At 39.4% G+C, this 16,607-nt stretch overlaps 1 protein-coding gene across 3 annotated transcripts; it reads right to left on the bottom strand.

Annotated features, from left to right (window-relative positions):
• Positions 1-351: 351 nt before the first annotated feature.
• LOC147326119 (guanine nucleotide-binding protein G(q) subunit alpha-like) lies at positions 352-16,529 on the bottom strand. Of its 3 annotated transcripts, none has more exons than XM_086301078.1 (8): positions 16,390-16,529; positions 15,835-15,988; positions 10,483-10,667; positions 5,579-5,733; positions 5,132-5,260; positions 3,315-3,444; positions 2,601-2,754; positions 352-2,247 (listed from the first exon to the last, which is right to left on the bottom strand). In XM_086301078.1, the coding sequence occupies exons 2-8, from the start codon at positions 15,968-15,970 to the stop codon at positions 2,057-2,059; spliced, it is 1,080 nt and encodes a 359-aa protein (XP_086157204.1). In that variant the 5' UTR covers positions 15,971-15,988; positions 16,390-16,529; the 3' UTR covers positions 352-2,056. The 3 variants fall into 3 exon arrangements, with proteins under 3 accessions (XP_086157204.1, XP_086157205.1, XP_086157206.1); XM_086301079.1 differs by lacking the exon at positions 16,390-16,529 and adding an exon at positions 16,206-16,373; XM_086301080.1 differs by lacking the exons at positions 15,835-15,988; positions 16,390-16,529 and adding an exon at positions 10,755-11,151.
• Positions 16,530-16,607: the final 78 nt, after the last annotated feature.

Here is a 16,607-nt window from a genome sequence, read left to right as displayed (position 1 = left end):
CGATGTGGGGTTGAATTGACTGCATGTAGAACAGACCACTAAGGATTTGGTGCCCAGCAGCCACCTCACTTTTAATCTATCCTTGTGTCACATACAACTGCCACATTACTTTGAGTGTCCTCCAAAAATATTGGTTCTTTGCCACACTCTATATCCCTGCATACAAGACTAAAAATATGGACCTAATGCTGTAGGCTCCAGCCAGATGGATGTATCACAGAGGAGGATTTTAGGACTTAGACTGCTCCAGATGAGCTCTTCAAGCAGCCAAGAAGACAAACACTTGAATGGCAAACCATCAGTGTGCCGGAGCTGATTTGCAAACACAGACAAAGACTGAAAACCTAAAATGAACAGATTGTTTATTTATCCAATCGCATTTAAAAAGACTGCATTCACATATTACAGTCATAGTGAAATATACCAATAAATAAAATGGTACACATTAGCCTGTGAAGAGGGTTCTGTGAACAATAGTGCTACGGATACACTCTCATGAGCTTTTTCTTTATGCCTGCGAATAGACCATCTCTAAAGCGTCAGAGATGATTTAACATTTAAAAGTTCTCCCTTTAGCAGTTTCAACACTGACCGTGATGTGAGTAAAAAGACAGAAAAATAACCACAGTGGGAGATTACCCAACCATGCAATATGTACACTATGCCTTTAGATAAATAAAAGGGGAAGTTGTAAAGCCTTTTGAGCAAAGCAAGAAATATACTTAAAAATCCAATCAAACAGTCTTTGAACTGAAGAAACGTGCTATTCAAGCGTACAACTGACACAAGAAATAAATGTGAATATCACTTTGAAATGTTTAGAATTAGAAAACAAAAAACAAAAAGTATGCCGTGCTCAAAAAAAGTGGCTTAAAAGGGTCAATGCAGACAATGTACGGTGGCCCTGAGAGGTCAAAGGAACTGCAAACTAAAGAAATACCAGCAAATAGAAAAATGTTGAAAAAGCACACAAAGGACAACAGAACTTGAATAAAACACAACAGTAGTAGAAAAACACACAAAACCCAAAAGTGTTATTGGTGAGGTATGTCACCAAACACCTGAAGTGCTAAATGGCTAATAGCAAACATCTATCTGCAGTATTACATGAATCATATGAAAACACTGCATGTTTTTCTCCCTCACAACGTGGATGAGTCGTGTGCTCCTTTTAAGCCTACAATGTTTCGCAGCTGGTCCTTCGAATAAACGCCTCCCCCAAAAACACCTGTTTTGTTGCTCTGATTTAACTTCGACTGTGTTTTATTCGGCTTCTGTGTTTTGCTTTGTTTTTTCATTTCCAATGTGTTTTGTGTGCATTTGGAGAAATTTTCGGTTTGTTGGTGTTTTTAAGTCGCAGCGCAGTTCTGAAGTTGCAGCGTTTGACCTCTCTGGGACACCGTACAAACGTGAGGCGCATCGAGTGAATTGAAATTTGAAAACTGGAGCAAGTACGACACAACCACCGCTACAAAATATACAATGTGCAAGTAACAGTGGTAAATAAGGTCAGTGTGTCATTAGTGTTGATTACGACTAGTTCCCTTTAAGTCAAGACACAACCTAAGCATTCAGATGCTTCGAACACTTTTTAGCTTGAAAAACAAAACATGACAAACTTGGATTAGTGATGTGAGGTGCTGCATTGCAGTTAGTCTGCATTCACTTCCACAGATTTCCTGAAGCAGAGACTCAGTACATTACAAGTCCTCTGAGGCTCTTGAGGACACTGAAATATTTTACACTGCTACACAAAGCACTCCATAAAATTCAGTGTTTACTATAATAGGCTCCTCGCTAAGGCAACGCTTTCAACGTCACACTTCATAATAGCTGAAGACATCCACTTTAAAGAGTGTAACTAGAAAATTTCAAATACATAAGTAGTGGAGCCATTTGACGACAAGCCGCGTTACTTCTCCGTTTCCTGTTTTTGGATTTAAGAGTTCAACAGCAGCGTGAAGCAAACAGAACCACAGAGGAGCTCTCCCGGCTGCCAGGTGTACAAAGCCGATTGAGTTACAGCAAAAAGAAGAAGAACAAGACCGCCACACTTTTAGACCAAGTTGTAGGCATCCAGGTGGCCCTGCAAGATGTGGTCCTTCACCACGCAGAAGACAAACCGGACGTTGTCTGTGTCTGTGGCGCACGTGAAATGGGAGTAGATGATTTTTTTCTCATCTGGGTTAAGACTGACAAACATGTCTAATATGAATGCTTTTCCCGCGTCGACGTCCTGTGGAGGACCTAGAAGAAGAAAACAGCACAGGAATATTTTAGTAGTTGTGTAAAAGTGAAAAATTGTAAGTTAGATTCATGCATTTCCATGAAGAAATAGAAATCTGAATTCACAGGCAAAGCATATCATTTTTATCAGCGGAAAACAAACTGGTACACTCGTGTTTGGTCTGGTATAACCAGTAGCATTTAGTAGTTAATGCCAGCGAACTGTAAAAAGGAGTGAGTGTGTTGTTGGTGATTGTAAGAGAAAGACTTTGTTATTTGACACAGTGAATCAGCAAAAACGAATGGACCAAGATGCTCATATTATCATGTTCTATTCAAATGTTCTTTGCAGCGAGTGCGCTAGTTCCCCTTACCGTCGTACTCAGGGAAGTAGTCAACCAAATGTGAATACATGATTTTTTCCTCGAGTAAATCTATCTTGTTGAGGAACAAGATGATCGAGGATTCTTCGAACCACTTGTAGCTTATGATTGTCTTGAACAAGGCCATGCTTTCTTCCATTCGGTTCTGTGAAAAAAAACAAACATATAAATAAATAAAGAATGAAAGGGAGCAAACACAACAGACGTGAATCCCTGCTGAAGAACAGCAGTACTTCACCAGTGATTGCCTGTGTGAGCAAATTCAATTGGCTGTAATCTCATCAAGTGAACAGGCCTCACTAAAAGGTGCCCTTTGTTGGGCTAAAGTGACTTTAGAGCTCCCCCTGCAGTTGAACTATGAGCACTGCCACAAAGGAGGGCTGAGATGAGGTTAATCAATATGGCCAGAAAGTGAGAGAAAGAGAAACAGAGAGACAAAGAGAGAGAGAGAGAGGAGCTGGACTCTGCAGAAATCTAGGTCATCATTTCCACCTAACAGGTTTGGCCTTAAACAAAGGAAACAAAGTCCCTTTGTGTCCTATCCAGTGAGTTGGGTGTTTTTTTATCCCAAAGCAAGCTACTGTCTTTTCCCATGTAAGAAACGTGTGTATATATATATATATATATATATATATATATATATATATATATATATATATATATATATATATATATTAGATTAGTATTTTTAAGTCTGATTTTTACCTCATTGGAAGACTCAGCGAGGACCTGATCGTACTCACTAAGTGCCACCAGGAACATGATGGAAGTGACATTTTCAAAACAGTGGATCCATTTCCTCCTCTCTGAACGCTGACCACCCACATCCACCATCCTACAGTCACAGGTTTAAACCGGTGAAAAATATTAAGGTAACATAAATGATACAAATGATGTTTCTTAAAAATGATAACAGGACCGGAGACAGCAATGTAAAGTACATGAACTGTTATATTAAAGAGGTAAAACCAGTCAAACTGGGGGAACCAGTCAAACAGCAGCTAATATAATCAGTGGCCAGCTGTCACAGCGACATAGTCTAAAATTGGTCAGTTCAAACAGGATGTTTCTTTCTAATTCTAATGTGAACTCTAATGTGCGTTACATTTTAATGGGCTTCCTGAAAATTAACATCTCAGTGTCCAGTTACCTAACACACAGTAGGTGGCTTTGAGAGATCATTTTAAAGTTGGTCGGGCCTTCTCACAAAGTTTGACTAATTATCGACACAGTTAAACGTCACTATTTTTAGCGTTAAAATGATATTTAGTTTTCTAATTAACAAACATTTTGTTTGCTATATAACTATGAAATCAATTTAACACACTCTTCATGCAGAACTGCTCTGTGTGATCTGTCTGCTCTTGCTATACGTAGCCGCCCAGGATGGCAGACTTGATGAACAAATTATATTTAGGGACGCAATGATAACTGCAGTCCAAGGGCGAACAGGTGAAAGTGTTGCTTATAGGGCTGTTCGATATAACGATATATATCGGATGACGATATAAAAACGTCTATTGTTTCATTTTACGCTATCGTTTGTTTCGCAAAATAAACTGTTTACGGCAACATTTTTTCATCGTTTTGATGGTCACTGTAGTGGCTATATTAATTTCTTAAAGTTCTCTCTTTCTCTTATATTTAATATAACCACACTACCGACGACAAGCGCCTGTTTTTATGCGTTGTGGTTAGCAACAACGACGGTAACAGCATCGCGTGTCCGCTTGTTTATGTTCCACATAAACCTTTCACAATAAAGCTCAAGATCCTGTTGAGACTTTTCAAAATAAACAGAATCACGTGAAAGAGCAGATTATTTACGGATGAGAATTAAAAAAAGAGCCACCAGGTGCTAAAAAATAAACCTTAGACTCAAACGTTAGAACAGGCTTTTCCCCGCAGCACGCTGTGTAATAAATACTCACAAAGAAAACGGCGGCCTTTACAATTTATGTCTAAAAATGTATCGTTTCATGCATCGGTTAAAACACTCGACTCCAGCTACATGACGCGCAGCTGGAAACACTTCCCGCAAGACGAGCTGCCCGAGATTCACAGAATTTACAGAAAATGTTAAATTTTTGTGATTTATATCGTTATCGGGAAGATAGAATTCTTATATCGGGATATGAGATTTTTGTCATATCGCACAGCCCTAGTTGCTTATGTGCTTATGTTACCTGATAACACTAGGTGTCATCAGGGACAATGTCATTGTTTTTGCAGGTATCTGGATACCAGAGAGGTTACAAGTAAAAAGAAAAAAAAACAGGATGGCCATTCGCTAGCAGTGAATGCACCATAATGATGTATACACACAATAGACATTGTACTCGGGAGGTAGAAGGGTAGAAGATTTTAAAACAGGTTACTGGATCTTTATATATATAAGATATAAATGTATCGATCCCTGTAATACCTCGAATTATGTTATCTGCTTTTAAGGAATGTTGCATTATTTTTAATAGTATTTGTGGGGGACACCAACAAAAGAAAGAAAAAAAAAAACCACTCACCTGAACACCACACCCTCCAGGTCAAAAGGGTACTCTATGATACCGGTTGTGGGCACCCTCACCCTCAGCACATCTTGCTGAGTTGGCAGATACCCAGTATCAGAGATTCGATCCAAGTCATCCAGATAGCTAATAGCACAGGGGGAGGATAATGCAGTGTTAAGAAATGAAAATGAAAGCTGCTGACAGAAAGACTGATGAAGAAGCAGAACAGAGAGGGAGAGAAGGAAGACATTTATTTTGAATTATTTAAGTCATGGCTGTATCTGTTTCAGCCATGTAGCTGCAATGAATTATTTAGAATTTAAATGCGTTTCTTTTTAACAACCTTAAATGGAAAAACTACTAAGCCTCTGTGTCCTTGGTGCATTAAAAAGACGGCTGGCAGATGAAACACAGGAAATTATTAGACAGTGTGTGAGGAGTTATTCTTCTGTTTACACTCACTATTTGGCTGAGTCTGAGAGCTGGTATTCCCGCTTCCGATTGTAACATTCCTGAATTCCCGGGTCGCTCCACAAGCTCTTCAAGGCATCAATGTATGGGTTGGTTAATGTTACCACCTTTTCCACATCAGCCTTATTGACAGTTGTGGCGTTGGCCTGAGCATCACAATAACACATTAATATTAGCGACAACTTCAGAAAGAATAATTACTTTAATATTGTGTTATTTATAGGAAGCATCTCTTGCGCAACTGTCACCGCAGCATTATAGGTGACGAATCAGTCCCAGTGCTGGAAGGAAGGAGTGATGTCATCCGGTTTACCAAGATAACAAATACCAAACAAGATGGAATTAAGATTCTGATTCATACTACCAATCATTTACTGAAACTAACTGTTCAACATATAAGCACATCATTTCGATACAGTGGGGGAAATAATTGTTCCAAAGAAATGAAAAGTTTATATTTTTATGATAATTTCATTTTAATAGAGGCAGAATATCAACCAAACCACATTACGTAAAAGCTATAAGTAGATTTTCTTGTCATTGAGTGAAATAAGTATTTGATCCCCTACAACGCAGCAGGAATGGCTGTGTGCCACGTACGGTCAATCAATCAACTACGGATCGTCCTTTTTGAACTCCTTATGTGTATGAAGCGCAACTTTCCAGAGAATCAGTTCCCTCCATTTTACCACTTTGGGCAGTATCAAAGAGCCAAGAATAAAAATAAGAAACCTAACGGATTTCGAGAGTTTCGGCAAAGAGGAGCGGGCCAAACTCCCCCCTGAGGTGTGTACACGCCTGGTGATGTGAGCAAACTTTCAAATTCAGCAGGCAATCAAATATTTATTTCCCCCACTGTAAAAGAGAACTTTTTGATAGTCTCCAGCAGACATGATGAAATTAAGCCCTGTTTAAACTACTGTCACAGGGGGTCTTTAAAAACCAATAAGTAATCTCTGAGCTTCCAAACATAAAACAATAAATCTGATTTGAAGGTATCTGTGTAGTGGTTTTTCTTGAGTATGTTATCAACAGCTGTTGTTTAGAAATCGTCATTCTCAACCTAGCAGTCAAGCGTGTTAACCCCATCTGCAGGAATTTAGTGCATTGGTTTGCATGGCATTGTTGTGGGAGAGAAGCGGTACCAGTATGTTATACGGCAGCCATCAGTGAAAACGGAAATGACACTGAAGAAATCAGACACAACATGAAAGGAGCTGGGGTAGATATGGGTTGCAAAGCAGCTTGCAGAGGCAGTACTAGCCGTGGGAAGGCTAAAGCATTTGCATGCCCCCATATCAGATTTTTTCAACAGGAAGCACAGAAGGGCAGCAGTTCAGCAATCTGAAGCAATAGTAAACATGAGAATCAAAACCCATCATTAATGAAATTCCAGTGTTATGAAATATATGAATCGAACCGGCTGATTACACTGCAACGCTCCAATGAAGGTAACACTGAAGAACAGATATCTGTTTGTTGAGTCATATATTTTTCATAATGCAGAAGTCTTTGGAAGGGATTTTCCACTTTGTTTGATTTTTTGTTTTTGTTTTTTCATGCTAACTAAAATGCTCCTGCTTCAAAATATACTCCCATTCTTTGATGGTCCTGTTTTTCTTTTTCTATTTTACATTTTCTTCCCCCTGCAGTCACTGACCACCTAATAGAAATCAAAAAATCTTAGCATTTTACTAAAAGATTGTTCCAGCTTTTAATTCCACACCACTAATACAATGTAACTTACTCACCTCCATCACTCAACAGCTGCCACTGTTTTATGTGCCGCGCCTCAAATAATCACGTCACTTCCAGTGTCTACTTCATTTTTTATAGAGCTACTCAGAGGCAGATTTCTTATTTAAGACTCAAAAACACAATCATAGAAATACCACTGAGTATTCTTCTTACAGTATATTCCAGTATAGAGCTAGCTAGCCGCAGTTATGAAAGTATCATTAAGGCAGTCACATGAGTCTAGAGAGAGGTTGGCAACTGCCTTGTGTCCACCTTACTGGTTGCCAGCAAAACATCTTTGTGGTTTGTGTCTCACTTTTTCAAGTTTCGCTACAGTTCAGTGTTTAATTAGCAAGTGTTTGCAGACAGGTCAGTGTCATCCATAACAGCCACAAGCAAGCATTACACCGTGCTAGTGACCACAGTAATCACAAGGAGGTGTGACTTTTTGTGTAAACCTCTTACATAAAAAGTTAACTAAAACTATCACTTTTGACTTTATATGAGAAAATGCTTTCAGAATAAAAGTCTAACCTGTGTGTTTAGTGAAGCAAACAGTAGGAGCAAGCTTCACTAAGTTAAGATGTTCTCCTTCTGGTGAAAGCAAGCAAAAAGCTAGTTACCCCAGCAGGCTTTTTTGTGAGCATATAAATTTAATCCAACTCGTTCAATTGTTCTTTTGGTTTTGTTTTTGCTTTGTTTTCTTTTTGTTTCAGAGAGGTTATACGAGGACTCAAATCTTTGGATGGGCCTTCTGTGCATTACTATAGATTCTAAGCTACGATTTCACCATTCAGGGAAGAGGTTTAGTGAACTGATATACTGAGTGCCTGATATCACCGCTCGCTAAATTATTCAAACAGACAGTCAATAGTTTATTCAATAATGAGCGATAAATTTGGTTTCCAGACAGGAGTCTAATGCACTTTTTTGTGATCAGCATAGTTTGTGAACAGTGTAGTTGATTTGATGAATAAACGCACTTATTTCAGACACAGCGACGGATGTCTTGACCTCACTGACCTACGGTCTCTCTGTGTTTCACTGCTGATTTATGCAAACCAACTGCATACAAACAGTGCCATCCTGTGAGCTTTTACAGAACACCACCAACACTACAGGAAAGAAAAAATATAACTCACATGCTGACTCAGATGATCACTGACATAGGCTCTCCTGGATTGCATCCTAACCTGGAGCTTTACCTAATGTAGTCTCTGTGTGTGAGCTAGCACATTTTTGTGATTAATACGCACCTGGGGCCCGTTCTTCGTACGTCGCTTACTACATCCAAGATCAAATGACACATCCAAGACCAAACCATCGCGCTAACCGTGAGCTCACTAATCCGGTTCCCCGAACACACCTGCTGTTGACGATTAGTACAGCTGGATGAAGTAATGTGAGATCACTGGGTGTCGTAAAAGGGGCTACGCATCGATAGTGGAAACATTGATCGGCAACCCTCTGATTGGTCGGCGAAAATGTCGAAGGAGTGCGCTCGGTATTTTTCGGCAGCAGAGCAAGAACTCTTGAGTGAGGGATTTCAGGAGTTTCAGAGTTTAATCAGAACGCAAGGGAACACTGCAAATGCTGCAAAAGCAAGGAGAGAGGGCTGGCAGGAAGTTGCTGACAAATTAAACTCGTAAGTAATTCAATAATAACAATAATAATGGAGTGGATTGATATAGCGCTTTTCAAGGCACCCAAAGTGCTTTACAATGCCACTATTCAGTCACTCTCACATTCACACACTGGTGGAGGCAGCTACGGTTGTAGCCACAGCTGCCCTGGGGCAGACTGACAGAAGCCAGGCTGCCATATCGCGCCATCGGCCCCTCTGGCCAACACCAGTAGGCTGTAGGGTAAATTTATTATATCACACTATATTATCCAATATTATATTACATTATATTATATTATGTTATATTATATCCCCTTACACATTAGAGCCACAACAGGACCCACTAGAACATGGGAACAAGTAAAAGTGAAATATAAGAATATTCTACAGAATGGTAATATTTTTCACTTATATTGCTTTTCGTCTCTTGAAAAGAGACCCTGAAATAATCTGTTTGTTTATAACAGCAACCAAGAAAAGGGCAGAGCAACAAAAGACAGGTGGTGGTCCTGCACCCCCTCGTCAACAAGTTGGTTAAGTGAATAATACCCTCACGGGAAAATCGATATCTCTCTATGAGCACACTGTCGCGCTGAGCTAAAGGATCCTGTCTATCCCGCAATATACGCTGAATTCTGAAAACTCTCCTTATCAATCTTGCACCTTCCGCAATGGGTTGGTCGCGTAAACGGACAGGATATGACTGCGACAGACTTCCCAAATCCACCTTCGCTTTTATAGCCGTGGTCTCCCATCTTGATTACACGAAGTAATTTCCAATTACTACTCTGAAATATGAATTACATCTGTAATAATCACATACATGTAATAGAATGTTAATAGTACATTTCCCTTTTTTAGGAAATGACCTGTATGTATCTGTGTGACGTCAATAAATGGATCAAGTGCTGCATTATCTTTAGTTACATTGATAATATTTATTTATGGTAAAACAGTGGTGGAATATCGCTGTTGCTTTCGTATAAATGAAGCGGACATACCTGCGTGGCCGCGATCTAATCCTGTTTACATAAAGTAAACCTGCTCCCGAGCAGGTTTACGGTTACGGCTCTGTTGCTATGGCAGCAAGTCCCGGATGAGCTTCGGGGAACCGAACGATCCAAGATCACGCGAAATCGTCAACAATCAAATCCAGCTAACTTACTTAGCGAGGTACGAAGAACGGGCCCCTGGTGTTTGTAAGACAGGAACAGATTCCTGTATGAATAATGGGGAATTCCTGATCTCTTACTTGTTTTTGGCTCAGGGCTACCAGTTTACATGCTTGCAGTGTGACACTCTGTATACTTCAAAACGACAGCTCACTCCGTAAGTAGACAAAACTCTCTGGCAGCAGGATTGCAAAACTAAACACTGTTGCAAATTACCAGAAGTGCTTCACCCTAAATACACAGTAATACACACTGCAGGCTCTGTCAGTAAACCTTCCGCATGCTTCTGTGGGACTGTGTCTGATAAAAACCGCTTTCTCAATTTGTCTGAGCAAAGCAGCGAAGAAAGGACACAGGCCTACCTTGTTGTGCTCATACTTGTAGGGGATCTGCAGTGCGTTCATGGCCTGGATCATGGCCTGCATGGCTGTGAAGATGTTCTGGTACACCAGCTGTTTGAAGCCTCTCTTGTCTTCATCAGAGTATCCACGGCCATGGATGATCCTCATTTGTTTAATGAACGTGCTCTTGCCACTTTCACCAGTTCCTATCCAACAGGAGGCATAAATGTAGTTTTATTCTTTATTCCCATCAAAATACCAACAATACAATGCACCTGTCCTCCCCTCTATACCTTATCACATCCAGATACTGTGTAAATCCAAAGGTCATTTTCATCCCCTCAAGTGATTCTTGATCCAATAAGAACACATGGAAAATCAGATTTTAAAAATATATATATATGAAATATTTATTACAGAAAAAACCTATTACAGACATGTTTTGTTTTGTTTTGTTTTGTTTTGTCTTGGTTGTTTTTACAAAATGATTTTTTTTATAATTACAGGACGATCAATAAGCTACCTGAGCCCTTCCTGTAATTTTACTTTTACTTTTTTTATTTCTTACAATTTAAGCACAAAGAGACACAATTATGTTATTTACCACAACAGCAGGTAGAAAAAACTTAAAGTCTGAGAACTTGTTTTTTTATAGTGGTAGAAGAAGCATCTAGATTATTTACTTAAATAAAAACTTCTTTAAACATATATAAGGAAAATTCTTTTAATTAAAGTCCAACTAAACTAAAAGTGCCTCAACTATAACTATTCATTATACAGAATTCATTTTTTCAGTATATTATAGGATCAAGGTGATTATAGTTAACTAAAACTGAAAACTAAAGCAGATTTGAAGAAAACATTTTAGTTACCTAAAAAAAGTGAAAATTAAAACTAGACTTGTGCAAAAATGTAAACTATATAAAATAAGATTTTGTAAAAAGTATAGTATCTGTTAGTTTGTTAAAAAGGTGTTATTTCAGCTTGGCTGATGAGGCATTGATGGACATGCTTATTGAGACTCCACAGGATTGTGAGTCAACTGCTTTCAAAATATTCTGTGTTTTTATTGTAACACCGGTATAAATTTTCCTAAATCGTGCCTCCGACATATGCCTTCCATACAATAATAATTAAAAAGCCTAAATCTGACACTGAAACTAACAAAAACTAAACTGAAACTAAACCGTTTAAAACAGTAGAAAGTAAGTGAAACTAAACTGGATTAAAAACAAAAAGTCAAAATAAATTGAAATAAAAAAACGAATTAGAAATCACAAAAATAAAATAACTCTGAAAGGAAATATTTTAAAAAAATATTCAGTCATTAATGAGTACATCACTTGTAATTATAATTTAAGCACTGACCTTTGGCTTAATAAAAAATAACAAGGTATAAATTTTTGATTGATTTAAGGCTATAAAACACACACACACACACATATATATATATATATAAAATAACATCTGTCGCAAAAAAATAATGACAGAAATATTTAACTAATACAGGTACGTCAGAACTTGTTTTACGTTTTCCTGCTGACCCTGTTGACACATCCATCCATTTCAATTATATTGTTTCTGTAAAACGTTCACATATTCTATATATATTCGTGCAGTGTGTAAGCGATCAGCTAGTTTTAACTGTAAAACTCCCACTCTTTCTGTCTGTTGACATTGAAATTCCTTTTTGGATCACTATGCGTCACACTGATAAGCTCTTGACTTTTTGATACCAGATGAAAATTTCAACACTTTCAGTGTTTTCTTTAAGGTCCTAACAACAGGTGTTCATTCCCCAGTATTCTGAGTTTAGTTTAAGGTAGTAAATGTTAGCATGTTAACGCAGTCAGCATAATAATCATTACATCACCAAATGGACTGCAAACTTTATAGCTGTGAGCATCAAAACATGCTGATGTTAGCATTTAGCTTAAGGAGCAACTATGCCTGAGGTCTCACCAGCAGCACGGATGCAGACTCTCCTGTTTAGCAACACTGGATGGGGTTTTATAGCTCAGAGGAATAAACTATGTCAGGTTATCACTAAACAGATGGTATACAGAGCGATTGATTTTATTGCTTCATTTATTTATTTAATAATAATAATAATAATAATAATAATAATAATAATACATTGCATTTATATAGCGCTTTTCGAGACCCTCAAAGCACTTTACAATTCCACTATTCATTCACACACTGGTGGAGGGAAGCTACAGTTGTAGCCACAGCTGCCCTTGGTGCAGACTGACAGAAGCGAGGCTGCCATATCGCGCCACTCGGCCCCTCTGGCCATCACCAGTAGGCGGTAGGTGAAGTGTCTTGCCCAAGGACACAACGACCAGGAACAGACAGAGCTGGGGATCGACCCGGCAACCTTCCGGTTACAAGATGAGCTTCCCAACCCCCTGAACCACGGTCGCCCCGAATGTAGTTATGATCATAATATATTATCCTGATGTCCTCTTATGTAAACTTGGACATAACTTGCATCAAATGTTACGTTTTGTCATCTCATGGGTGGCTGGTAGATTTATTAGAAGTTGCGGCATTTCCCCGTGTAGCTGACAATGCAGAAATGACACCGGTGAGACAACCCTGTGCACAAATGAAAGCAACAGTATTTCTTTTAAAATGTTATTAGAGAGTACTTAAAGCGATGTGCACTGTTCCAATCTCAGACTGAAACTGGTCGTGGGCTAAAATACAGAGTGCTGTCTACTGAAGCTAAAAGGCTGGTGACACGTTCAACATGACTACCCATGCTTGACTGCTTTAGACCTTCAACTTAATCACTGATGACACATCCTTTGCCAAATAGTCAAATTAAATGTGGCACCTTATTAAGTACACCTGTTCAACTACTTATTTATGCAAACATCTGATCCGCCAATCACGTTGCAAGAACAGCATTTAGAACATAGTCAAGACAAAATGGTGAAGTTTAAACTGAGCAGCCGACTGGGGAAGAAGGGTGATTGAAGTGACTTTGAATGTAGCGTGGTTGTTGGTGACAAATGGGCTAAGTATTTGAGAAACTGTTGATCTGCTGGGATTTTCCCACACTGCCATCTCAAGGGTTTACAGAGGATATTTTCCCAAACAAGAGAAAATATCCAGTCTGCGGCAGTCCTCTGGAAAAAAAAAGGTATTGATGATGTCAGAGGCCAGAGAAAAATGGCCACACTGCTTCGAGCTGTTACAAAGACCACACCCAGAACCGCTCCGGTCAGCTAAGAACCGGCAACCGAGGATATCACATCCACGAACTTACCAAAATTAGACAGAAAATCAGAAAAATGTTTTCTAGCTTTACGAGTCTCAATTCCTGCCGCAACATTCGGATGGTAGGGTCAGAATTTGATGGACACAACATGAAGCCATATTGTTGCTGACCATGTCCATCCTTTCATGATGCTTGCTTCCAGCACAGTAACACTGTGTCACAAAGCTCTGGTTTCCTGAACATGACGCGTCACAGTCACCAGATGTCAATCCAGCATGGCCCTTTGGGATATGGTGAAACAGAGGATTTGCATTTAGGACGTGCAGCCAACAAATCTTCAGCAGCTGTGCGATGCTGACACGTCAATACGGACCAAAATCTCTGCTGTTAAATGTTACGTTTTTCCAGCACCTCAATGAATCTGTGACACTACGAATTAAAGCAGCTCTGAAAGTAGAAAGGAGCAAGGAGGAACTAATGAAGCACCCGGTGCCCTGTAGTATACAGATGAGGACTGCAACTAATATTTCTTTTCTGTACAGATTAAATGACAGCGGTGTGTGGAGCCCATGCCATACTGGATTTTATGGGGCCAATTCTAAAGGAAGTTGAAACAAAATGTATACCATCAACTAAAGTGAGATAGATGAGGGAGGACTCATCACACTTCCAGGTATAACTGTTAGCAATTATGTTACTAATACATGTAGATTTGTCACATCTTTATACCTCATAAAGTCTCCAAATCATGCAGAGATTATAAATGCAAACTAGGGTCAGGAAGCTACAGTCTAACATGCTCGTGGCTAACCACAAAAATGCTACAAAACTAGTTGACCCAAGGCTATTATTTCGTAAAAGGAAAAAAACTGACGAGTGAGTATTTGAGCTTCGTGTCATGTCATGCCTGTCTGAACCAGCAATGTATACCAGAGGACTGCTTACTGTTGTGTAGAAGAAAAATGCTGTTATCAGATACACTGCACAGATCTGTCGATGGGCAGTTCTGAAGAACTGGAGGCAGTTGGCTCTGTTAACAGTCAACTGTTTTCTCTTTTTTCGCTGCTCTCCTTAAGATTAAACTGTGATGAGTTTTGTTGTAGTACCAGTTCTTTTTTTAAAATACGTCTCATGAGACGCATACAGCAACCACTGATCAATGTCACCGCAAACCACTAATGTACATAGACTTTGGTCCATGTTAAACTACTACAGTCAGGCCATATGTTGATGTCTTATCAACAAATGAAGTATATACACTTCATTTGGTACACATAATATTTCAATCCTACAAATCTGTGTAGTTAATCCCTTTTTTCCCCCATTTGAGATACAGTAGTAGCTAAAAGTAGTTAAAACTCCCACTGTGAGTACGTTTTGCATGGTTGCCCGTACTGTAACTGCATTTTGCATTGTCTTTACACTTTAACTCACCTCACACAGCAAACTATGCACACGCCCTATGACAGGAACAGTGTTCAGTAGTAAATGACGTGCATGTAAACTTCATCCTACTCCCTTTTGAACATGTAAATTGTGTGGTATATAGAATTATTCACGTCACCTCCATGTTTTTTATTTTACTTTGGGGATTTTTCTGTTTACAATGTATTTATATATATATATATATATATATATCTTATATTTTTCAGGTTTTAATGTCCACATTCAGGATTCACCTCTTACTCCACTGTTTATAATCTGCTTCCTCTCAGCTACAAAGGCATCATAACACACTCAAGTGCACTGAATCATGTTTACATCTATGTTTTGAGGGGTCTGATTCAAAGAGCAGACAGATGCTAAGTAGGCTGTATTTATTCAAGTAGTCTTCTGTGACACAGCTTTCTTTCTGCATGAATTTAAGAGCTGCACTTGCTGCCTCATATGTCAAAACACCGTAAATACAAATATTCAACATAAGGCTGTTATATTTATGCAAGATTTTTTTCTTAAATCGTTAAGACATTTGATGTATCAAATTTAATAATTAATTTGATATAACAGACGAGATGCAAAGACCCTCTTGAGGAGGCCACCTAACGTTTTTCGGGATGCAGCTTCTTAAGTGGAAGTCCTGAAAACTTGTTCCACCTCTGACCTCTGATAGAGGTGTCACAGAGACCGTTTGATCCGTCTCTTACCCAGCAAAAGGAGTTTATATTCCCGTCGGGATTCCCTCTTGTCCCGGCGGAGCTGCCTCTCAATCTCATCGTTGATCCTCCGAGCCTCTTTGGCCTCCGGGCTGAGGCAGCATGCCCCCACGGAGCTCAAAATCATTCCTGGTTACAACTTCACCTTCCAAGGTAAACACACATACATACTGTTTGTTCATACAGCGAACACTCCCCCCTTCCCTTCCTCGGTGTATCCTCGAGTCACAACACACAATGATTAAAGCCCACGGTAACTCTTTACTACAAGCTCCAGCAACTACGCCTCCCCCCTCCCGGAGCTGGAAACAGAAGCTTTAGCAAATTTAAGGAAGTAAAGCAGCTGTTCTCGAGGCTGTTACCTTCTTCCTCTCCAGTAAAAGGGGAAATTAACTTTGTGCAATAAGTTGAGCAGACTGTAACGGCGACTGTGATAGCTGACGCTCCGGGCGTGGTGGACTGAATATGGCGGAGTTTTGACTTCAAGGCGCAACAAAATGACACAAAGATGATATCAATTTTAAAAAAGTGGTTAAGAAGACCTACTCGGTAAATAAGATCCTGCAACCTTCTATCGCGTTATCCTCCTCTGCCTGCAGACTCCTTTATCCCGTCTCCCCCCCAACTCTATCCACAGTGAAAACCAACGGCGCGCCATGTGACAGAGGGCTGTGCCGTGATGGGAAGCCGTGTGGGCTTTCACTATTACATTATAGGAGCAGATTTCCGGTGTTAACCAGCGAACTACGGATGCATGTGAGAGA

This window comes from Aulonocara sp. 'chitande type north' Nkhata Bay, linkage group LG7 (genome assembly GCF_057382095.1).
Source record: "Aulonocara sp. 'chitande type north' Nkhata Bay isolate Kocher_YH1m ecotype deep benthic linkage group LG7, A_spYH_male_GT1.1, whole genome shotgun sequence".
NCBI lineage: Eukaryota > Metazoa > Chordata > Actinopteri > Cichliformes > Cichlidae > Aulonocara > Aulonocara sp. 'chitande type north' Nkhata Bay.
The sequence above is the reverse complement of the archived record's forward strand: the minus strand, read 5'-3'. Positions and strand labels throughout refer to the sequence as shown.